This window comes from Mollisia scopiformis (genome assembly GCF_001500285.1).
Source record: "Mollisia scopiformis unplaced genomic scaffold LY89scaffold_15, whole genome shotgun sequence".
NCBI lineage: Eukaryota > Fungi > Ascomycota > Leotiomycetes > Helotiales > Mollisiaceae > Mollisia > Mollisia scopiformis.
The window spans coordinates 1,057,057-1,077,780 of record NW_017263595.1 but is presented as its reverse complement, the minus strand read 5'-3'; the positions used below and the strand labels follow the sequence as shown (position 1 = coordinate 1,077,780).

Here is a 20,724-nt window from a genome sequence, read left to right as displayed (position 1 = left end):
CTGAGCAGTTTTCATAGGTTGTCTTTCACGTGATACAGCCTACTTCCAGCACGTGGTAATAAATCTGACTTACGTGTATCTAGTGGACAAAGTATTGAGGAGGCTTTTAATCATGTATATAACATTAATATTTGTCGAAACAGCGATAATCTTTGGCTTTGCCATTACATTTTTCCTCACGTGAAATCTGCATGAATGCCTCAAAATAAGCAAATGAGCGCCTAATGACGGCAATCCGCGTTTAGTTCATGCCGCTGCGCCTTCCACGCAATAAACACAAGAGCAGGAGGTTGCACTTTTTCTGTGACTCCGGACCAAGTTACACTACAATAAATCGCAATCATGGCTTCTGTCACTTCCCTCGACAGCGATATGCGCAAATTACGCTTGGATAGATATACCGAATCTGCTGCGAATGAAGCCAAAACATTCATCGAATCCTCCCTTGGAGAACCCCTCCCGAGTGCGGATCTTTTGCCAGGTCTCAAAGATGGAGTTGCGCTTTGCAAGTATGGCCTCCATTCTTATTCTGCGGATCTACAGTAAACTGACCGCAATGTTCTAGGTTGGTCAATCTCGCTGTGCCGAACACTCTGCGGTTCAAGGCTAGAGCCGTAATGCCGTTCGTACAGATGGAAAACATTGCGCTATTCCTCGAAGCTTGTCGGAAGCCTCCTTTCGGTCTCCAGGAGCACGATATGTTCCTTACGGTCGATTTATACGAAGCCAAAGATCCGGCGCAAGTCCTACAATGTCTTGGCGCATTCAGCAGAGCAGCAAACCGAATCAATCCTTCTCAATTCCCAACCCCTATCGGTGGTAAACGCAGCGGCGGCATCATGAGTCCTCAAGGCACTGGATCAGGTCTTGTTGGTGGAGGCAGCTATGGAAATCGAGGACGTGGAGTTTCGAATGCTAGTAATGGGTCTTCGGCTTACGGATCAGGTGTCAGACCTGTTAGTTCATTAACACCTACGAGGACGGGCGATTCGAACAGTGGAAGATGGAGTCCTACAAAAGGCACTCCGCTGTCACCATCAGTCAGTAGCTGGAGTAAGAAGGCAGATGAAGGAGCTACAGCCCCGGCTTGGAATATTGCGCAGTATGGATATATGGGAGGTGCGAGTCAAGGCAACTTAGGAGTGTCGTTTGGTGGCAGACGGCAGATCACAAGTGCTGGTCCGCATGTTCCGAATATGGCAGAGAAGGAGAAGCGAAGAAAGGAGAAAGAGGCCGAAGAGGAGCGACAACGCATACAGGCTGAAGAGGATGAGCGGAGACAGCGTGAGGAGCTAGAAGCTGAGGAAGAGCGTGCTCGTATCGCAGAGGAGCAGAGATGGGCGGATGAGACGAGGAAATTGAGAGAGCAAGAGCGACAAAAAGCCGAAGAAGAGAAGCGCAAATGGGAGGAAGAGGAGAGAAGATGGAAATTGGAGGAAGAGAGGCGACAGCAAGAGGAACAAGAGGCCGAAGCCCGATTACAAGAAGAACGCAAGCGTATGCGTGGGAACAGCGATGCGCGATTACGGGGCCAGTTCCTCAGCCAGTACCATGCAGAAAATGGCGCTTCGAATGGCAACAATTCGGAAAGCAGCCGAATCAAGGAGTTGGAGCGAGAGCTTGAACAAGCTCGCGAACGAGAACGTCAATATGAGCGAGAGCGACAAGCCAAATTGAACCAACGGAGTCGCCAGGTTGTGGAGGACCATGATATGACCGTGCGAATGAAGGAGGAGAACAACAAGACACGGGCCCGATCACGAAGTCGGCCACGGGCACCATCACGGAAGAACAGCGATGAAGCATGGCGAGAAGATGAGCGAGATTATCTGCGAAAGCAATGGAATGCTTCACACGATGCTCCACCACCAGCGAAATCTCCTCGTCCTCTTCCAGAGCCGACTCAACCGGTTCGTCTAGTAAAGAATAACACAGGTCCTTCCTCACGTCCGCTTCCCGACCCAACAAAATACGCAGCCCCGAAACAAATCTCCCCAAACACAAGCCGAACAGACCGTTACCTAGCTTCCAACCCTGCACCGCAACAATCTCAACCTACCACCACCTACTCGAACGAGATTGGTGGCTTCGACAGCTCAGCAGAACGCGATGCCGAAGATCGCAGACGTATGGCTTCACAACAGAAGACCAAGGCCGGTGGCTGGGCATCTAAATCCCTCCTAGAAAGAGAAATGGAGATGGAGCGCCAACGGCAACAAGAATGGGAAGAATCTCAAAAGGAACTTAAAAGCAAGGTACCGCAAGGAAATGGCGTTGATGGTATCGGTGGTGGCATTGGAGGCAAATGGGACGTTAATCAATGGACTGGGTATACAGGCGGTGATGGTCAGAACCGCGGAGCTCAGGGCATCGGTGCGGGACGACGACAAATCGTTGGTCCGAGACCGCCTCCTCCCGGTCGTTAGGATGCTAGTTTGTTGCTTGTGGGAGGTTTTTCTGTTTTGGCATAATGAATGGATGAGTGGGATTGGGAATGGGACACAGCGATTGGGTTTTTAGAATGGAGCGAACCAATGAACGAATGAATGATAGATGAATGGACGATTGATTGTTGCTTGGTTTTCAAGCAGATGTTACGGAAGCTCTTACTATTTCTTGACATTTATTTCAGTGGTGGAAAGGGCATCTTGGAAAGGTCAGATATGGCAAGTGCTATGCTATGTTGAGATTTTGTTTTCGAAGAGAAATTTTTTGGGATCAGATCGTTGTTTCTGTTGGACTCTGCACCTCTTCGTTTTATGCACTGTTGAATATTGGAGTTGGCTTCGAGGTGTCAGGCTCTAGGTTGAGCCTTCACTGTATTTGATGGAAGTTCGGTTCAAGACGCATACCTAGGTAGCGAAGTAGTAGGGCTTTGCACGGCGTGGAAAAAAACAGACATCAAAGCAAAGACGTTTTGATCGAGTCTAGAGACCTTAGCTTTCTGCTTTCTCGGTGAAATTGCCCAAGAATTAGACACATTCAAGTATTTCAGCAAGAGCCAGAAAACAGTTCCAAATTCATTTCCAGTCCCTTTCCCCTCTCCCTGTAATCAGCTACGTGTCACCTGTGGTGAATTTCTTGGCAGCTGGAAAGTACATGGCAGATGTACAGGAAAGGCACTTCAGTCTTGTCCAAATTAACCTCCCTTGCGACGAACTGAAGCCCCATTGGTAGTTTTGGTATCCTGGTGACTTTTGGTAGCGAAGACGTCCCACGCTGTTTAGTTGCTTCAACCTTTCCTCTAGTTCAGTCTCTCCTTCTACCCAGTTTGATATTTAAGTCGACATGCGCAGACGGAGATCTCGAGGAAACTCAATACCAGACTTCAGATACGGATGCTTGGAACAGTCGAGACAATCTTCTTTTGTTCTTGAACCTTGACAAAGTATTACTGTATTATGCCAGCAAATGATGGGCACCTCGCCAGGCCGCCTCCAAAGAGCGTATCTCCAAATTATGTTGATGAGTGCAATCCTGCGGAATGAGATGTCTATGGAATCATTAGATCAGAGTTGAGCTTTCCAATTGTCCGTCCTTGGCACGGCTCTTTTGCTCCTGAAAAGTCGGGTAAAACTCAAGTCCATATTCTGGAGTCGAGACGTATCAAGAATAGAATAGTATTCTGATGCCAAGGCACATCAAAGTAATCCTTCGCAACCAAAGTTCTACACCATGTGCCAACCCGAGGCTACGATACCCTCACACCAACATTCGAGCTTTTACGGCATGCTCAGTGATCTGGTGCAATGTATAAGGGTGTCATTTGTATTGTCCTTCATTTTTGCAGCATTTTCATAAACGAGTTCTGAACTTGGGCATCTTATCGGGCGTGTCGCCTCTCCCAGAGAAAGTCCCTTTCTGCTACAGGGCTTTTGCCTGCAATACGTCTAAAACCATGTTTCTATGATTTATGTCTTAAAATTGATCACGGGTAGGTTGCGTCATCCATGCTCGTTCTTGGTATCTATGTATTCTACCAACTGGTTTGATTCTTTCCCCGGCGATATGGAGTCATAACGATCTTCATGATAAACAGGGGCAGAGCCGAGGGAAGCGAAGCTTATCATCGTACGAATCCCCAATCATAGAATGCCTCTCAGCAGGCTTCCAAAAGTGCCTTGTTAATCTCTTAAGCTCATGCGAAATGGCGATCAAGACTCGCTTACCAATAAAGGGGATGGATTAGCCTAGCGAGCCAGAGGAGACAGGATTCGAGGTACATCATGACAATCATGAGTACCAATTTGCCAATTGGCCACGAAGAACGAGTACCCAAGCATAAAACCGATTCGGAACGGCTACCGCGAATTCAGACTAGCGGCGGACTTCCGCCAGTTCCTGTAAGCACTGTAATTTAGACATCAGCACTTCTCATGTCAACATGTTCCTGATCTCAGAATCCAACTTTGCAGATTTCATTTCTCCCTAAGTTCCGAGAACATCGCCCCCGGAATCTCTCAATTCAAGTCACAATGTCCAAACCAACAATCGTGATGGTCCCAGGAGCATGGCACAAGCCAATTATCTACTCAGATGTTGCTTCCCATCTCCATAAGCACGGATACCCCACCGTCCTCCTTCCTCTTCCCTCCGCTGGAGCCGTTCCTCCTCACGAGGACTTCGCCGAGGATGTCACAGCCATTCGTGACTGCCTCACCTCTCTCATCAACGAGGGTAAAGACATCGTCTTAGCCGTACATTCCTACACCGGCATGCCCGGATCCGAAGCATGCAAAGGACTCGGCAAGAAAGAGCGCCAAACCAGAGGAGAAAAGGGTGGCGTGATCAGATTCGTATGCATCAACGCATTCGCCATGCCCATAGGCTTTCAACCTACACTGCGAGGAGAATACTCCCAGTTTCCCGCTTGGATGAAAATCAATACGTCTGATGATATCACGACTGTCACTCCATCTGATGCAGCATCAATTTTTTATCATGATCTTCCTTCGTCGGAATGTTCTTCAACTCGTGAGAAGTGGGTGAAGGAACTGGAACCACATCAAAGTCTTGGTGTGTACGTACGTTGACTTATGCTGCTTGGAGAGATATTCCGAGTACGTATGTGCAAGGAATGAAGGACAAGAGTGTTTTCACTCTAGAGGCGGTGGAGGGTATGCTAGGTGCGGCGAGGGGTCAGGTGGAGAGTGCTTTTGATGTTGTGGAAAGGTGTGAGGAGGGTGGGCATTGCTTGATGGTTAGTTACCCAGAGTGGACTGCGCAGGCATTGAGAAGAGCTGCTGGGGAGAAGGTCTAATCAAATTGATGAATTCCTGGAGATTTCGAGGTTGAGGAACACCGGTCAGCATGCGTATGTACAACTTGGTGCTTGCCGTATGATAACATGGCATTTCTCTGAGAATCCACACCTCTTGTGTATATTTCCTATGCTCTGCCAGATATATTGTGGACAACACGATGTTGTGCGTAAACGGGGATATTGCAATGTTCACGAGCTAGATCACACGTGCAGATGATCAAGTCCCACCATCTCCAGCAGGGTCTGATGTTTCATTTGTAGTGGTGCTGCTAAAGCAGTTCTCTTCTCTAGTCTCGTCTCTGTGATAAAACTTGAAGTGCAGTCTCCTGAACACGCTTGGTTTGACGAGATGAAACAGGCCTATTACGTATGCTGAGGGGGATTGTCCCGTGAACATGTGTACAACTTTTCCGGCCAGGACCGATATTCCTCTCATGAATCTCTCTTATTCCGACATAGGCTGCCCGCTGAGTCCATGGACTCTATAAGTATTGAATATTGACCCCTAATGTCCAGGACCCCTTCCATAAACTCAAGACATCAATCCTTCGCGTCCGGATCCGGCATGCCGTCCCCACTCTGGCTGTGATACTGTTTCCTCAAGAACTGTTCGACTTGAACATCGTGATCCGGTCTTTCTGGAGGTCCTGGAGGTTGACCTTGCTTCGCTGGTTCGCCCTGATCGAATGCCATTTGTTGTAATTTGCTGACACCTGGAATATTTGAAAGAGCTGAACCGTTAGCCCTCTGTATCCTTACTGAGTACTGCAAATCATCACAAGAACGCACCTTTCTCAACATATGTTGGTTCTGGTTCTCTTGGTCCACCCAATGCAGCCTCGTTCAATTTGTCTTTCAAGTCGCCTTTCTTGACCGTGTTTCCGTGTGCATCCTTCTTGAAATTTGCTGGGTCTTGATTTGGATCGTAATCTTCTTGATTGTTCGAAGGTGTAATTGTGTTTACGACGGAATTGTACGCCGAATTGGCGGTGCTCTTGATGTTATCGGTGGTGGATGGTTGATGAGACATGGTTTCGGCTTCGACAAATTCCTGACTTTCTTGTTAGCGATTGATGTCGCACAATAGAGTTTAGATGGCATTTACTGTACTTGGGTCGGAGATTAAGTTTTGAGCATTGTCCGAGAATTTTGCGAGACAAGAGAGCGCTTTCTACAGCGAGGGAAAGTATGCCCCACGAGGCTGTCGGACGAGAGAGGTGCGGTATTTCGCCCTCTGACGTCAAGGCCAAGGGCTGTGGCGTAAAACTGTAGATCTGTGTTCATATTACCTTCAACGTGTTTTCATTTTTATGCAAAAAGTAATTCGTAGAATATCACGAATTCTACAGCAAATTAACATACCTCGATTTGAACCAACTCAGAAGGCTGTTGTTTTGAACTTGCACAGCCTCTTCACTGTGGGTAGTAGCTCCAAGCCCCTGAATGGCTAAGCGAGCTCAAACCCCAAACCTGACTAAATAGGTACTTATGCTCCGTAAGTCCATGCTAGATAGCAGTGTGATCCTTTCATTGAAAAGATAGATCTGTCCATTCTAGCAGACATGTAGCCGGCTTAAGAGCTGTTTAAACAAGGAACAATGTGATGAATGAGATCCGCTTGCACTGAGAATAGAGTATATCCCACAGTTTTGTATTGAACATATTAGTCAATGTACCAGGAAATCAAGAATTGTTATCTCGAGTTTTGGACTGACTAGGAACTAACATATACTAATATAAATGTAACATTCTAGCCCAACAACATACCATGAGTAAAACCAATATAGCGAGGAATAATGCGATCTATCTCACAGAGAAATATAAAGCTCTAAAGTCTGAACCGATCATCATACTTAAAAGGATGGTAAAGTCTTGATTTAGTGACGAACATTATAGTCCTTTAAAATTATAATAAAATAAAGAAAGATAAAACTTAATTTCGAAATATTTAGAAAGTAAAAGTGAGGCTAACAGTGGACAGACTTATCACGACCATAATCACTCTATGAAACAAGGACAATTTAATTGTTGAGTATAAGCCAAATTATTCATATCTTGAAGATTTTGTGTTGCAAGTATTTATCAATGTACCAAGAGTTTGAGAAGATTTGCATACTGATTTCTGGGCTCAAGTCTCATGTTTCTTAAAAATGAATAGAAATAAGCATATACTAACATTAATCCAGATAAGATTTATATAGCTTATTATGAGCAAAAGCAATATGGGGGCGTGGGACATTACCAGTAATCTGCTCTAAATCAACATGACTTGTCTCGAAAGTGACTTAGAGCTCTGAATTGTGGGACCCTCAATACGCATGTTTATCAGGAGGATAAGTCGTGTCTCGGTGAGAATTATTATTGATCTATTGTTCAAATGCAATTGATTTAGATATCATCGATGTTGTGTCACACCCCTCGACCAAAATCTTACTCTCGTCAGATCGGCGGGGCGGAACTGGTTGAAAGCCGCCCCAAATTTGTTCCCCGCCCCTGCGTCCGCCCCCTGCCAACAAATCTTCCGGTCCATTGACGAGCAACACTATTACTGTGGAAAAATTTGGGATACAAGATAATATTGTCCAAGAACTTGTGGGATAATATAAATTGGAAAGGCAATTTCTTCGAGATGGAAAAGTTTTCACGTCGTACTACAAGTTGTTTTTACCTACTTCAACCCTCAAATCTTAGTTCACAATCCGGACTTAGCCCACTGATATTGTCCTAAAAGGTTTGGGACAATAATATCCAAGTCTTATGGTATGAGCTCGCGCAGCTTTAAACACGATTTTGTCCACGTGCTGACTGTGTTCCTAGTTTGATCCTCCTTGCTAATGCCTGTTCCGGAACCGCCGTTTGTGATGGTTGTGCAGCGAAGCCATGAGAATGACTGTTAAATATCTAAATTTTATGAATTTACTAGCCAATATATAAGTGAACGGAGCTAGGGCTGGGAGTACACAAAGAGAAGCTGTCGATCATAAAAGCGCAACTTCCCCACCTAAAAAGTCCTTCAGAAACACAACCACCATGACTGAGGTACTACATCGACCCCGAGTCCATGTCAGTGACTTGCCAGCAGGCATCCCTCATGTACCGACTTTCGATGGCGAATCGACTCTCGATGTCGGCAAAGAAGCTACCACCTTCATCAAACAATTCGCTGAAGCTATTCATAAGAGAGACTGGGAAACATTTGAAGGATTCTTCTATGAAGATTCCTGGTGGAGAGACAGCTTGACTCTCACCTTCGACAAGCGGACCTTGAAAGGAGCACAACATATCACCGAAGCTTTCAAGACACTATGCCAGAGAAGGAAGCCGTCGAACTTCTCGGTGGAGAAAAATGATACTATGGATATGGAACCAGCGTTTATACGAATGGCGCCTCAGCTGGCCTCGCTCGATGTTCCATTCGGATTCACGACAGAAGCTCCCACGTCGAAGTGCATTGGACAAGTCAAACTAGTACCCAAGGGTGGTCAATGGAAGATTTGGATCATGGCTACAGCTGTGATATCACTTGACGAACATCCATTTGAGTCACTTCCTCGCCAGTCTCCCTCCTTGATTGATGTTTCGCAGAGAGGAAAGGCACATGCTCAAGGTCTGCCTCGTGTCCAAGGGGTTCTCGATGCCATTGTCATTGGTGCAAGCAGTAGTGGGCTTGCGAACACGATCATGCTCGATTCCATTGGTGCTAATGTGGCTGCCTTTGACATTGAGCCCATGGCTGGTGGAAACTGGTCCACAAAGCGATATGAAAATGTCAGGCTGCATCATCCTGCGGTCATGATCCAACTCCCCATGTTTCCTGTACCGAGTGAAGGGTATCCCGAATACTTGTATGGTCAAGACTTGACAAGATACTTCGGCACAGCAGTCGAAGAATTGAAGCTTCCAGTCTTCGCCGGTGTTAAAGTCCTGAGCAACTCCTTCGACGAGAAGACAAATTTATGGACCACTAAAGTCCAAGATGTGGAGACCAAGAAGGAGGCAACACTCCAAGCCAGGAACATTGTCATATCAACAGGCTTCCTCGTCTCACACGAAAACCCCAAATCCCCCAAGCTGTCAGACCGCCAATTGTTCAAAGGCCCCATCGAACACACAACTGAGTACCGTACTCCCGCACCATATGGCAACAAAGACGTCCTCATTATCGGCTCAGGTAACTCCGCTCACGATGTAGCACACAACCTGGCCCTCAGCCCCGCCGTCAAAACCGTCACGATCCTCCAACGTAGTCCTACTGTTCTTTTCGACTTCGACGTCATTGGTCCAATGGTCACAATGCGCTGGCAAGGCCAAACATCCGTTGAAGTTGCTGATTTTCTGGATACCGGTATGCCGGCTGCTGTTACGCGAGACTTGGCACGAGGAGCTTTGGCGGCTATGATCGAAGCGCAGGCTGAGCGCTGTAAGGAATTTGAGAGTAAGGGTTATATGGTTGATCGTACGCCTTGTCTTGTGTCTAGAGCGTACGAAGAGCGGGGCAGGAGTTTCTATATGGATCAGCCGAAGATGTTTGATTTGGTGTTTAGTGATCGGATCAAGATTGCTCGAGGGGAAGCGAAGGGATTTGTAGAGAATGGTGTATTGGTGAGGGACGTTGAGGGTGGGGAGGATAGGGTCATTGAGGCGGGAGGTGTGGTTCTTGCTACGGGGTATGAGACTGTGGATTTGCCAAAGAGGTGGAGGGAGAGTGGGTTTTTGGATGAGAAAAGTGCGGGGATGGTGGAGAACGTTAGTCTATTTGGGGTTGATTCTGAGGGAGAGGTTCCGGGGTATACTACTGCTAGCGGACGTGAGTTGCTTCTGACTTTGGGAAACTTTGACTTCACTTCAATACTGACTGGTACATAGACCCACAACTCTACTTCTCGGGTATTGGCTTTTACATGTGTCGCTGGATTGTAAGTCTTCTCTACACATCTACATAGCCTTTCGGTCTCTGCTAATTTTTTCAATAGGGACGATATACTGCGATTCAAATCATGGGTGATGTGACAGGAAAGTTCCCCTCGACTTACCCTCGTGAATAAAGCTCTTGAAGCTAGAAATTGCACTCAGTTCTGTTAATATAAATCAACTTCCTTTGATGCTGAATTCAAGATTTTTCCACACGTTCTCAATCTTTCCATTAATGAAACCAGTGGTTGAGCTTGTACTAGCGATTTGCGACAATGTGTACACAAAGCATTTAGTCAATGCGTCCACATCCTTGGGATTAGATGGCAGGAAAAGAGCCTTGTTAAGTTTGGAATGGAAGATTTGATAGCTTGGTGACGTGAAATGTTCATGATAATGTTCTCGAGCTGTGCAAAGCTCTCTGGAAGTATCGTAGATGGCTTCCTCGAGTCAGGTCACGTGTCATCAGAGAGTTCAAGCACAACTCAAGATTGTTTGCCAAAGACTTTCAACTTAAAATCTGTAAAAGTGTCCTGCACAGTCCACCATTGTAGCTTCCAGGGCTGTCTTAGTCTTTGAAGAAAAGCCTTTAGACTACCAGGCATGATGATGAATAGGTGAGGTCCAGCGTCAAGCTGTCGAGAGTCGTTCCTGCCTATTTGATACAGTTCAGAGCTACCTGCGTAGTTATAGAACCAGAATAAAGTTCGCGGTCGTTTGTGCTGCCGTTTGTGTATTATGAAGATAATCTCTTGAGAAACATCATGAGCCAAACATCTCAAGCTAACTTAGAGAGCTGCTCGCAACATGCGGCGCTCTATTCCAGATGCCTAGCAAGCATGTTCCAAGTCATTCTCAGCATGGGTTTCTGACGCTTAGTCAGCTTTGTCCACTATGGCTACAGATTGTTTTTGTTAATGGGCTGCACAATGTTCATCAAAATGGTCGTCGACGAATATCTATGGCACTCTTCCGACCAAATAAGCTAACCTCTAGAAGGCGAGCGTATCAAGGCACTGGAAGAGCTTTATATGAATTCTCGCTCAAATAATGAAATAAATAGTCTTTAATTGGCAATAACTGAGTGCCACAAGTTGAACATTAACTGCTCTCCTGCCTGTGTGGAAACGGTTAACTGACTGGCAAGCTTTCAACTTGAACTATATGCAACTTTTTAAAAGCATTTCCTCTTCCTTCTGAGGTTTAAGGGAGCTGAAAGTCTCCCTTATCTTTGCAGAACGCTGCATTATGAACCATAATGGGTAAGGATATCATGAAGTAGATGCCATTCTCAACCCTACATTAGTCCCATTGTAGTCTTCATTGTAGTTCTACTATCATAGATCTGTATTTCATGCCTTGCTTCACGTTACAGCATAATGATACATTCATCGCTTGCTCAGTCGCTCTGCAAGACAATGCCAGATGACTACCTGGATATCATTGTGAGGACTGCGCTTAGTCGTCGCTCGACTGTTCGCTCGAGCACGTCACTAGTAAACGTCCCTATGACCGAGACGGGTTAGCAGCGTAGAATAAGGTTTAGTCTCAGTTGATATTAGCGGAGACTCTTGGTTCAGTACCCCAGTTTCACTTCCCACGATCCATTTTCACTCTTTGACTATCTTACAGCATTCCCAGAACGCCTCAACAGCCACGAATCACTCACCAGTCAACCGCCAACAATTACAATGTCTGCCGTACGTATCAAAGGTCCTTGACTCTTGAAACATGAGTCTCTTTTCTAAAGATCTGTTTCGTTCTGGCGGACGTGTTGTATGGATCTGACGCCGAACTTGAGCACGTTGCTATGCCTATCCACACAAAAGCGTGTACTATGGGTGGCACTGACACCGTTCACTTTCCGTAGTTGGATAATGACGTGCTATACGTGTTTCTTTTGTCAATTACTGTTGGAGATTGTTTCTATGCTTGTTTGTGTACAGTTTTTTATTTCACGTCTCGTTTGGTAGGGCTCGTGTATGGCTTCCGGGCGAACACGAGGCCAGGGCGCCCTGAATTCGTCGAAAGTCAATCGTCGGGTAGACTAGTGTCTTGTACTAAAGCTCCTTCAACGTACTGGATTTTCTTTTCAAAGAGCTTGATGTTTTTTTCTTGAGATTTGATATTATGTGCTGCTTGGTCCTGCCCCTCACTCTTCATTTTCAGCCACCTTAGAGCTCTTAACTAGAAACTTCACTTTTCGTCCAGACTGTTGATATGCGATGAATATGTCGAATTTCAACTATTGTGTAGATGAGTCACCCTTTGTTGAGATCTCTCACCCTGTCCATCATGTTAACAAGTTGAATATCTCTTGCTGTTCTTTTTGAGGTCTTGTCACAATTTAGTCTTTTCTTTCCCTCTCAATGTTTCCCTAATACCAACTCCAAAAACTTCACGTTTTATCTTGTAAGGAAAGATGCATTGGATCTGATGCTCCATGCAATCTACCTAGCCTAGCTTGCGACCCCTATTTTTCTCGCTTAACATACCCCACTGCGTCATGGAGCTATGGCCTGGTAAAAAAACGACAAAGAATATTTCCTTAATCTCTTGATTTTGTTTCGATTACCATGCTTTTCATGCTTCATCATTGCGCTAAGTTGAAAACATGCTAACAAGAGTATCTAGAACGTCGTAAGAAAATTCGTACTTCGGAAGGTTTGAATGTTTGTTACTAATCAAAATATTATAGAACAACCAGGCCAACGGCCAACAAGTAAGTTACTGCCCTTACATATGAAAGTTCGATGCTAACGAGGACTTTCATAGGTCCCTGCCCCTGCCCCTGTGAGTACCTCTAAACAAGTCACATGTGCCTCAAATATTCAGAAGTCAATACTAATTTCTACTTTGACAGCCCGCTGCCATTCCTGCCGGTCCTGCTGCCGCTGCTCCGCCCGTAAGTCCACCTTGTGTGATCGATTTTGTGTCGAGTCATCGCTAAACATAGATGCTTCAGGCTGGTCCCAATGTTCTTGCCGTTAGTATTCAAACTTCCGTGACTTAAATATTATCATTGATCTGTACATTACAGGCTGTCCCTGCCGTTGCTGCTGTAAGTAGATCTCCTGTTGAGAAATATCAAGCTGACTTCAATGACAGCTCCCCGCTCCGAACAACCTGGTAAGTTCTATTATTCGGATTGTCTGGCCGATTGTTGACATTTTAGCCACCCCCCCGGCTTCCTCACCCACGGCGCCGTAAGTGATTTCAGAACATATCCACAATCTAAAGTCGTGTTACTGACTGGTACATTAGTTTCAACAGGCTATTGTCACTCGTGCGCTCGTTGTCGGGGGTGAGACTGCCCAGTGGGCCAATCCGGTCCTCCACCCTCCCCGACGAATCGTTGATGTCCGTCCGGGTGCTATGCACTCAATTGGTCGTTTCTCTCGGGACCGGGCTAGCATGGCCCAGATGATCGGTGTTGCCTCGGCCGTAAGTTTCTCAACCACAAAAATGTCTATTCAAACCTGGAACATCTCGCTAACGATCATGATCAATGTTCAGACTCCTTGTGGTCATTGTCAGAACTCGTGTGGGCCGTTTTCTGTTTGTGTGGTGGTCCCTGGTGCTTTTGGTGGCGCGTGCGCCAATTGCGCGTATCAATCTCGGTTCCGCCCTTGCTCCCTACACCCGTAAGAATAACTTTAGAAGTTTACTGCGAATGTCTAGTGATAATGAGGACATTATAGGTAGGATGACGACGATGATAATGACAAGACGCATGTAAGCATTCAAATGTCCAAAGTTGTGATACATTTGCTGATAAATTTGAGGAGTAGCATGCGCATTTTGGAGGATACGGTAAGTTAAAAAGTCCCACGGATTTCAGGCGATTTACTAACGCTATTTCAAAGAAGAAGAAGATGATGACGACGAAGATAGATGCCAAGTAAGTCAAATGTCCCTATGTTTCTGATACAGTTATAAGTGCTAATCAAGAGAAAAGCTCGGCGCAATTCAAAAGACCCACCGGGCATTATGACTGACATTTCCTCTCCTCTACACAGTGATTATGCTTGTGATAAGTCTGTTCTACTAATAACCACACTTTCAGACTCCCCGAAAGTGGCTTTCCATATTTCATCAGTAAGTTATTCTTTCAAAGAATGCTAACATTTCTTGCCAAGATACGACTTACCATTGATGGCGCACCACTGACCTCAATGACCTTAATTTATGCAAAGAACAAAATTTCACTCTGGTGATACCGCAATGCGGAGACAAGAATGGGCAAGATGTTTCTACATCCAGTGTGACTAACTATACAATAGATGGGTATGCTACTGACTATGTATCCTCAAGGTGAGATTGCGAATGGTCTGGTTGCTGACTGTTACCCGCTTATCATTTGCACTGATTTGTATGTATATTGCTGTTAGCTATGAGAGTGGTGAGATGTGCTGATAGGTTTTGACAAGAAACAGCTTCCCGAGAATTGCACCCGCGATAGTGAAACAGGACTTAGCTTTACCGTACCACGGAGTGGCAGCTCCCAGCTCCTACGCATCCACGGGGTATGAGCTCATCCATGCACTACGTTTTGCAGGTACGAATAACGCTGCTTGCACCCTGCATCCCATACGATGCTAATACTTGAACGGAGATGGTCGTGTAGGGTATTTCTGGGTTGATTCGAATTGCGCCGTGACAATTTTCCCGAACTTGGCTCCTCGAGTACCTAACTTCGTAAGAGAGCACAACAGGAGCTTCGGTGCAATGGCTGCCTCAAGGTGTTATCGCGACTGGAGTCGGAGCCGCAAGGCAGGAGGTACTGTACAATTCGCTGTCCGTACCCGTCCTTGATCTCATCATGTAACACCTATCTAGGACCTTAATGGCGATGGCCGAGCAGAACATCTCAATCTTGGGCCGACGATCGATGAAACACCTCATGCTGGAATAGTGGAGTGGTTGTTGCTGCAAGGGATTATTGCTTCTGGTATTGGTGGATGTAGGAATAATACGATCTTCGCAGGTAGAGTTACTCACTGGAATTTATTGGATGACATGAACAGTTGAGCTGATCGAAAGAGTCAGATATCAACGGTGATGGAAGAGCAGATTATCTCGAAGTTGATCGCTGGACCTGGGGCTGTCAATGAATAACTCAATAGTGGTAGACCTGACAATGGACCTCATGCTGCTCAACCTGTGTGGTATCCTCAAGGAAGTGCCAACGTTGTGTGAGTTGTAATGGTTTTGTTATCCACTTTTGAAGTGTTGCATGAACATTTACCAATCGGGCTGGCAGTTAGAGACCTCTACGGTGATGGCCGTGCTGAATATGCAGGTTGGTGATCCTCCGCTAGTTTGCATCCTAATCTGCTAATTCTACCCTCACTTAGAGGTCAATCCTTTAGATAGTTCTATCATTGCATATATGAATGGCTGCCCACAAGTAACGAAAGATGTAACGGCGGGTATTTCACAAATCTTCCAAACTCAAGATTTAGTTCTTAAAATTCAAATTGTGGACGAATGATTTGCAGAGTTGAACAATCTCTCTTGGTATGATATGACGTGAACGGTCTTACTATAAAGTGAAGTTTATTGTGTTCGATTCTTACATCTACGAAGAAATGGCTTCATTATATCCGCAGGGTTTTAGATGCCTCCCCATTTACAAATCAAAGTTTCGGGGGTTTCGAAGTTTAGATAATGGTACAGCAGCGGAAAATACTAACATTTTCGTCTATGCGCAACCAAATTTGACCCCTCTAAAGTATGTCGGAACAAAACTTCGATTCGGGTATGGAGGAGACAACAGCTGGTCTAGCTTCTCGCCCTATAATACACTCAAGTAATGTGCCTGATACTGGCTATGCATCTTATTCCCATTCTATACCAACTGTCGACACTTTCGCCAAGGTCTTCAAGTTCGGTGGTGGAAGTCACATGCCTCAGGGGGACTCTCACGTAGCCCTCCCGTAGCCTGCAAGAGTTGTGAGACTTATCTAAAGCCTTGATTTCTTGCTCTTGTAAAGATATTGTGGAATGATAGTACCCCTTGTGTGCTCAAGAAAGAATACTACGTTTGTAATCATCGAAAAAGTTGGCCTTGCTTTAGTTATCCTTTAGCCATTGGTAAATTTCGAATTCTTCTGTTCGCGCGTGTCTTCAATAGCTCTTTAGACCTACAGTTGTAGTTTTGATCTATCGGAAGCTTGTCGGAGTTCATCTGAGGCTTAAGAGCAAATTGACTATTGTGATTATCTAAAGGTACATTGTAGAGCAAGATGAGACACAAGAATCCATGAGCAGTCGCATCTATCTCTTTCTCTATTGAAATCCTATTGTGTCTCGTAGCTTTATGACACTACACTGGCTCTTGCATATAAGGTTGTAGTACTTCATCTTAGGACACAATGGTTCACTCGCAGCTCGCTCGAATGCATGGTTGACGCCTACCATTGTCGCATGACGCGTGAGTCTCGGTTCAATAACAACCAACGACATCACCAGCGACCTACATACGCCCAAGAGAGGTTTAGCTCCGTAATAGAAAGTTAGTCTGTTAATTAAAGCGGAGACCCTTGGATAATACCCCAATCTTACTTTCCACGACTCATTCTCACTCTTTGGCTTTTCACACATTTTCGACCCCGATCTCAGCAATCAGCGCCACTCTCAGCAATCAAATCGACCACTCAGTCATCCACCGACCACCCAACCATGTCTTCCGCCGTACGTATTATTCCGATTCCTATTATCCTTACAACGCGAGTCCATTTCACAGAGCTGTCTCGTTGCGTCAACACGTTGTTTAGATCTAACGTCGAACTTGAATACGCTACTACACCTGGCTCCACACACGGGCATATCATGGATAGTACTTGGCAGAGCTCAGCTTTCGCAGTTGGGCAGTGACGCCTGAGACTTGATTGTCTCTCTTTTTGTTATTCTTGAACGCTCCTTTTTCTGCTTGTTTCTGTACAGGTTTTGTGTTCTAGATCTAGTGGTCACGTAACGTCTATAGGTAGAGACGAGAGTGAGCGCGAAGCCTCGCTGACTACACGTCTGAGCCAAAACGTCGGGTAGATCTCACGTCGAACCTGAGCACGTTGCCATATCTGGCCTCACATAAACGTGTCATATAGGTGGTGCTTGGCAGAGTTCATTTACCGTAGTTGGATAATAACGCCTGAGAGTTATATCTCTTTCTGTTGCTCTTTTCAATACTGTTCTTTTGCTTGTTTCTGCATAAGTTTGCGTTTTAAATCTCAGCTGGCACCTCCACTCTGGCCTATTGATGGAGCGAGAGTGAGCGCGAAGTTGCGGCGATTGTCTAACCCGAGTACTTTGTCATGCTCAGTCTCATACAAGTGTGTACCATGATGGCATTTGACTGAGTTTATTTTGTCGAAGGTCAATCGTTGGGTAATTAGTCGTGGCTAAGGCCAACACGACGCGAGGGACTCTGAATTTCTCGAAAGTCAATCCAGGATAGACTAGTCTCTTGAGCTCTCTTCATCTGCTGACTGTTTGTTTGTTTCAATGACTTGCGCATTTGTTACCATTAAATCTGATATTGTGCATTGCCTCTTGCTTTTGCCCCTCATCACCAAGAGATCTATCTTGGGACACACTCAATCAACCATTTTTCGTATGGTCCATGATTATACCCCGAATTACCGGGGTTCAGTCCGGGTTTAGTTGATGGGGCTCACTTGGTTGAGATCCACTCTTGCTACTAGCCATCCACTTTGACTGAGTTAGTTGACTTGCGCTTTTGGTGTTCATGTGTTTTTTGCGTCTGAAGTCTACACCTCCCCGACAATGCCACAAATCATATTTTACCTAGTAGAGTTCACCTTTCGTCCGGGGGTGTGAAAGCTGGTTTGAATGCATCGAGGTTCAATCTCATGATAGCCCAGTCTCGTGTCTCGCCTTGGGAGAAGTTACATTACATCTTCTTCTGTTCATTGTGTAGATCTGTCCTACCATGTCATCTATTGAGATAATTGCGTGACTTTTCCAGAAGAGATGTTCCTTTAAGTTTTCCAACTAGTGCGCCTTTCGTCTAGTTTTATTCAATGCGCTGAAAGGCTGTCCCAGCATTTTCTTGTCTGGACTTCCACTACGATGGTCTCTGAGTAGTTTCCAACTTGCATCATGGAAGTACTTTTCATGTATCCATCCTGTTCTTTCGCCTCTGATAAGAGTACGATTCTTCCTTTGTTGTCTCATCTCTTCAAATTACTAATTATCCAGCCCCTATCTCTGGCTCGCTTAGTAGCGTCCGCCCCGCCCGCGCCTGACTTGAATCTCTTGTTTGTTAAAAGCCAGTCAAGTATTTTGATCTCTTCGAAGTAGTAGCTACTATAATCTCACTTGATCCTAGCTACTTGTCCTTGCTCACGGACGAAGATGTCAGATTATTTGATAATTTCTACTGTAAACAAAGACCGATATTCCTATTCACACTTTGGAATGTTTGTTTACTATTTCTACATATCAACTTCAACGCATTATGTGTATTGGAATCACAAACTAACAATTCTGCTTTTTAGAACCCTGTAAGAATGCTCGAACTTTACATCCATTGAATATCATTTACTAACTCGAACATTTCGAAGAACCAACCTGGTCAAGGACCACCCCAAGTAAGTCCACGGCACGTGATTTCGATGTTTAAAGCTAATAAGTCTCTGCAGGCCGCCCCCCCCCAACGTAAGCATATTACACTCGTTTTCAGAAAACAAGATTCTTTTCAGAGCTAATCTAATGTCTGGAAACAGGCCAACAATCCTGCTGCCCCGGCCCCCGCTGCCGTTCCGGTTCCTGCCGTACGTTACATGTCTCCGAACTTCAGATTTTTAGAATATGGAGACAGAATTGACTTTATTTGATACTTTTAGCCTGCCGCCAACCCCGCTCCTCCTGTAAGTACTTTCCCTCCCTCTAAAGTACCAAAGCTAACGTATATAATCATAGCCTCTCGTTGTCGTTCCCGCCGTTGTAAGTTATTATACCACACAAGCAGAGAGATTACATACTTATAAATGATGGAAGCTGGCTGCACCTTTCAACCCAGCCGGCCTCGTAGGTATCCCGAGCTGTTATTTGAAAGTACCGTAACTTACTGGACATTCAAGGCTCCCAACACCGCAACCTCAGGTCTAATCCTGATTGCCGTCGCCGCCGGGCCCCTGAGCACCAGGCAGGCTCGCGACCTCGCCTCCCGCCCCATCCGTCGCCAATTGGCCTGGGAAGCCAATGTGTCTGGGGCATTGACCCACCCGTCATATGTCCGAGGTGCGCTTGGATTCTGTGTTGGCACTGTTGCGCCCGTAAGTTGATCTCTTATGACTAGCTTTTCTATCATTAGAAAGCTCCAGTTACAGTTGAAAGCTTGTTTTGGGGCTAATGTCTGTCAATTCCGATGCAACAGATGCACGGCCGGGGGCGCCTTCGGTCACCCTTGGTGCGTTGTCGTCGCTGGGATGCGCCGTTGTGCGTGTAGTTGCTGTGTCTACTATAGACACCCTGCCGAGTGCGCCCACTACCGGTAAAACAGACATTCGCTTCCTCTTGGTCTTTGAAACTAATAGATACTCTCTAGCTGAGGTAGGTAGAGAAGAGAAGCTTTTGTAAGTTGACTGTCCTCTAGATCTTGGTACAATGACTAATCTGTTTTCGAGAAGCAGCAGAATCAATTTTGGCGTAAGTGAAAAGCCTTTCGAAAATTGGGTCATCCATATTAACAGTATCAGAAGATGACGATGACGACGATGATGAATACTCGTTTCCGTAAGTCGAAAGTTGAAAGCTCCTCAATTGCAGGTACATTAACTGATGCTAATTGACAACAGTTTCGATGAATCAAAAGACCTCCAAGGGGGGCATGACAACCTGGCTTTGATACCTCTCCTTTGCACTGTGATTATACTCGTGATAAGTATGTCCGTTATTAACCTCAGCTTTAAGTCTTCTAGAATTTAGGACCCAGATTCCAAAGCACCTAAGGTAAGCAAAATTGTCACAGCTATGTCTTTGCACAGAGATTATACTCGTGATAAGTCTGTCTATTACTGACACCCGCTTTTTAGATTTTTTGACCCCAGGACTTGATTTCGAAACACTTGAGGTAAAGCGAGGTATTACGGCGCTCCTCTTTGACTACCGGTACTCTCCTTTGTAGAGAAATTATGCTCATAATAAGTCCGTTTAATATTGACCCCGCTTTCTAAATATTAAACTTAGGAACCCGATTCTAGGCCGCAGAAGGTAAGACGAGGTATTAAGGCGGAATCTCTTGACCACTTCCCTTGCTTTTGTACAGAGATTATGCTTATCATAAATCCGCTTGTTATTAACCCACTTTCTAGACCTGTTGGATTTGGCTGGATTACTCAAAATCCGCATCTCGACGGTTGGAACTCTGATACCATGGCAATCATGTCGTCCAGCTTAGTCAAGTGGAGATCCCAGCTACTCCACGAGAACCCCTCACAGTCCCTTACGGAAGCCGACAAGATGACACACAGTTTCGACACCGAGGACACTCTCTCCGTGCGAGACTATCATTAAACACTTCA

General features: G+C 45.5%; 6 protein-coding genes across 6 annotated transcripts; 5 read left to right on the top strand and 1 right to left on the bottom strand.

The window, feature by feature from the left end:
* Positions 1-342: 342 nt before the first annotated feature.
* Positions 343-2,426, top strand: LY89DRAFT_588391 (uncharacterized protein; the record flags this gene model as incomplete). Its single annotated transcript, XM_018209478.1, has 2 exons — positions 343-509; positions 566-2,426. The coding sequence occupies 2 exons, from the start codon at positions 343-345 to the stop codon at positions 2,424-2,426; spliced, it is 2,028 nt and encodes a 675-aa protein (XP_018069851.1).
* A 1,711-nt stretch (positions 2,427-4,137) lies between these two features.
* On the top strand, positions 4,138-5,316 carry LY89DRAFT_720029 (uncharacterized protein). Its single transcript, XM_018218539.1, has 3 exons — positions 4,138-4,343; positions 4,416-5,016; positions 5,076-5,316. Exons 1-3 carry the CDS (start codon positions 4,227-4,229, stop codon positions 5,258-5,260), a joined length of 903 nt encoding a protein of 300 aa, XP_018069850.1. The 5' UTR covers positions 4,138-4,226; the 3' UTR covers positions 5,261-5,316.
* A 170-nt stretch (positions 5,317-5,486) lies between these two features.
* Positions 5,487-6,641, bottom strand: LY89DRAFT_619433 (uncharacterized protein). Its single transcript, XM_018210875.1, has 4 exons — positions 6,626-6,641; positions 6,369-6,537; positions 6,053-6,314; positions 5,487-5,994 (listed from the first exon to the last, which is right to left on the bottom strand). The coding sequence occupies exons 3-4, from the start codon at positions 6,291-6,293 to the stop codon at positions 5,804-5,806; spliced, it is 432 nt and encodes a 143-aa protein (XP_018069849.1). The 5' UTR covers positions 6,294-6,314; positions 6,369-6,537; positions 6,626-6,641; the 3' UTR covers positions 5,487-5,803.
* A 1,652-nt stretch (positions 6,642-8,293) lies between these two features.
* Positions 8,294-10,363, top strand: LY89DRAFT_750864 (FAD/NAD(P)-binding domain-containing protein; the record flags this gene model as incomplete). The annotated part of the gene is made up of 3 exons (XM_018221216.1): positions 8,294-10,070; positions 10,130-10,179; positions 10,237-10,363. The coding sequence occupies 3 exons, from the start codon at positions 8,294-8,296 to the stop codon at positions 10,306-10,308; spliced, it is 1,899 nt and encodes a 632-aa protein (XP_018069848.1). The 3' UTR covers positions 10,309-10,363.
* A 3,282-nt stretch (positions 10,364-13,645) lies between these two features.
* Positions 13,646-14,269, top strand: LY89DRAFT_114611 (uncharacterized protein). The gene is made up of 5 exons (XM_018205099.1): positions 13,646-13,818; positions 13,876-13,909; positions 13,963-13,987; positions 14,041-14,075; positions 14,133-14,269. Exons 1-5 carry the CDS (start codon positions 13,683-13,685, stop codon positions 14,170-14,172), a joined length of 270 nt encoding a protein of 89 aa, XP_018069847.1. The 5' UTR covers positions 13,646-13,682; the 3' UTR covers positions 14,173-14,269.
* A 4,284-nt stretch (positions 14,270-18,553) lies between these two features.
* LY89DRAFT_783626 (uncharacterized protein) lies at positions 18,554-20,716 on the top strand (the record flags this gene model as incomplete). The annotated part of the gene is made up of 16 exons (XM_018222702.1): positions 18,554-18,618; positions 18,697-18,702; positions 18,763-18,789; positions 18,841-18,856; positions 18,925-18,972; positions 19,045-19,068; positions 19,121-19,144; positions 19,199-19,228; positions 19,282-19,476; positions 19,762-19,776; positions 19,828-19,849; positions 19,900-19,936; positions 19,999-20,084; positions 20,236-20,323; positions 20,390-20,413; positions 20,515-20,716. The coding sequence occupies 16 exons, from the start codon at positions 18,554-18,556 to the stop codon at positions 20,714-20,716; spliced, it is 909 nt and encodes a 302-aa protein (XP_018069846.1).
* Between the last annotated feature and the right edge of the window lie 8 nt (positions 20,717-20,724).

Coding starts and splice junctions, on each gene's coding strand:
- LY89DRAFT_720029 (XM_018218539.1), top strand. CDS start 4,227: ATGACAATCATGAGTACCAATTTGCCAATTGGCCACGAAGAACGAGTA. Junction 4,344..4,415: donor GCGGACTTCCGCCAGTTCCT/GTAAGCACTGTA, acceptor CCAACTTTGCAG/ATTTCATTTCTCCCTAAGTT. Junction 5,017..5,075: donor GGAACCACATCAAAGTCTTG/GTGTGTACGTAC, acceptor CGTATGTGCAAG/GAATGAAGGACAAGAGTGTT.
- LY89DRAFT_619433 (XM_018210875.1), bottom strand. CDS start 6,293: ATGTCTCATCAACCATCCACCACCGATAACATCAAGAGCACCGCCAAT. Junction 5,995..6,052: donor ACCAACATATGTTGAGAAAG/GTGCGTTCTTGT, acceptor CTAACGGTTCAG/CTCTTTCAAATATTCCAGGT.
- LY89DRAFT_114611 (XM_018205099.1), top strand. CDS start 13,683: ATGTTCAGACTCCTTGTGGTCATTGTCAGAACTCGTGTGGGCCGTTTT. Junction 13,819..13,875: donor CGCCCTTGCTCCCTACACCC/GTAAGAATAACT, acceptor AGGACATTATAG/GTAGGATGACGACGATGATA. Junction 13,988..14,040: donor TGCGCATTTTGGAGGATACG/GTAAGTTAAAAA, acceptor GCTATTTCAAAG/AAGAAGAAGATGATGACGAC.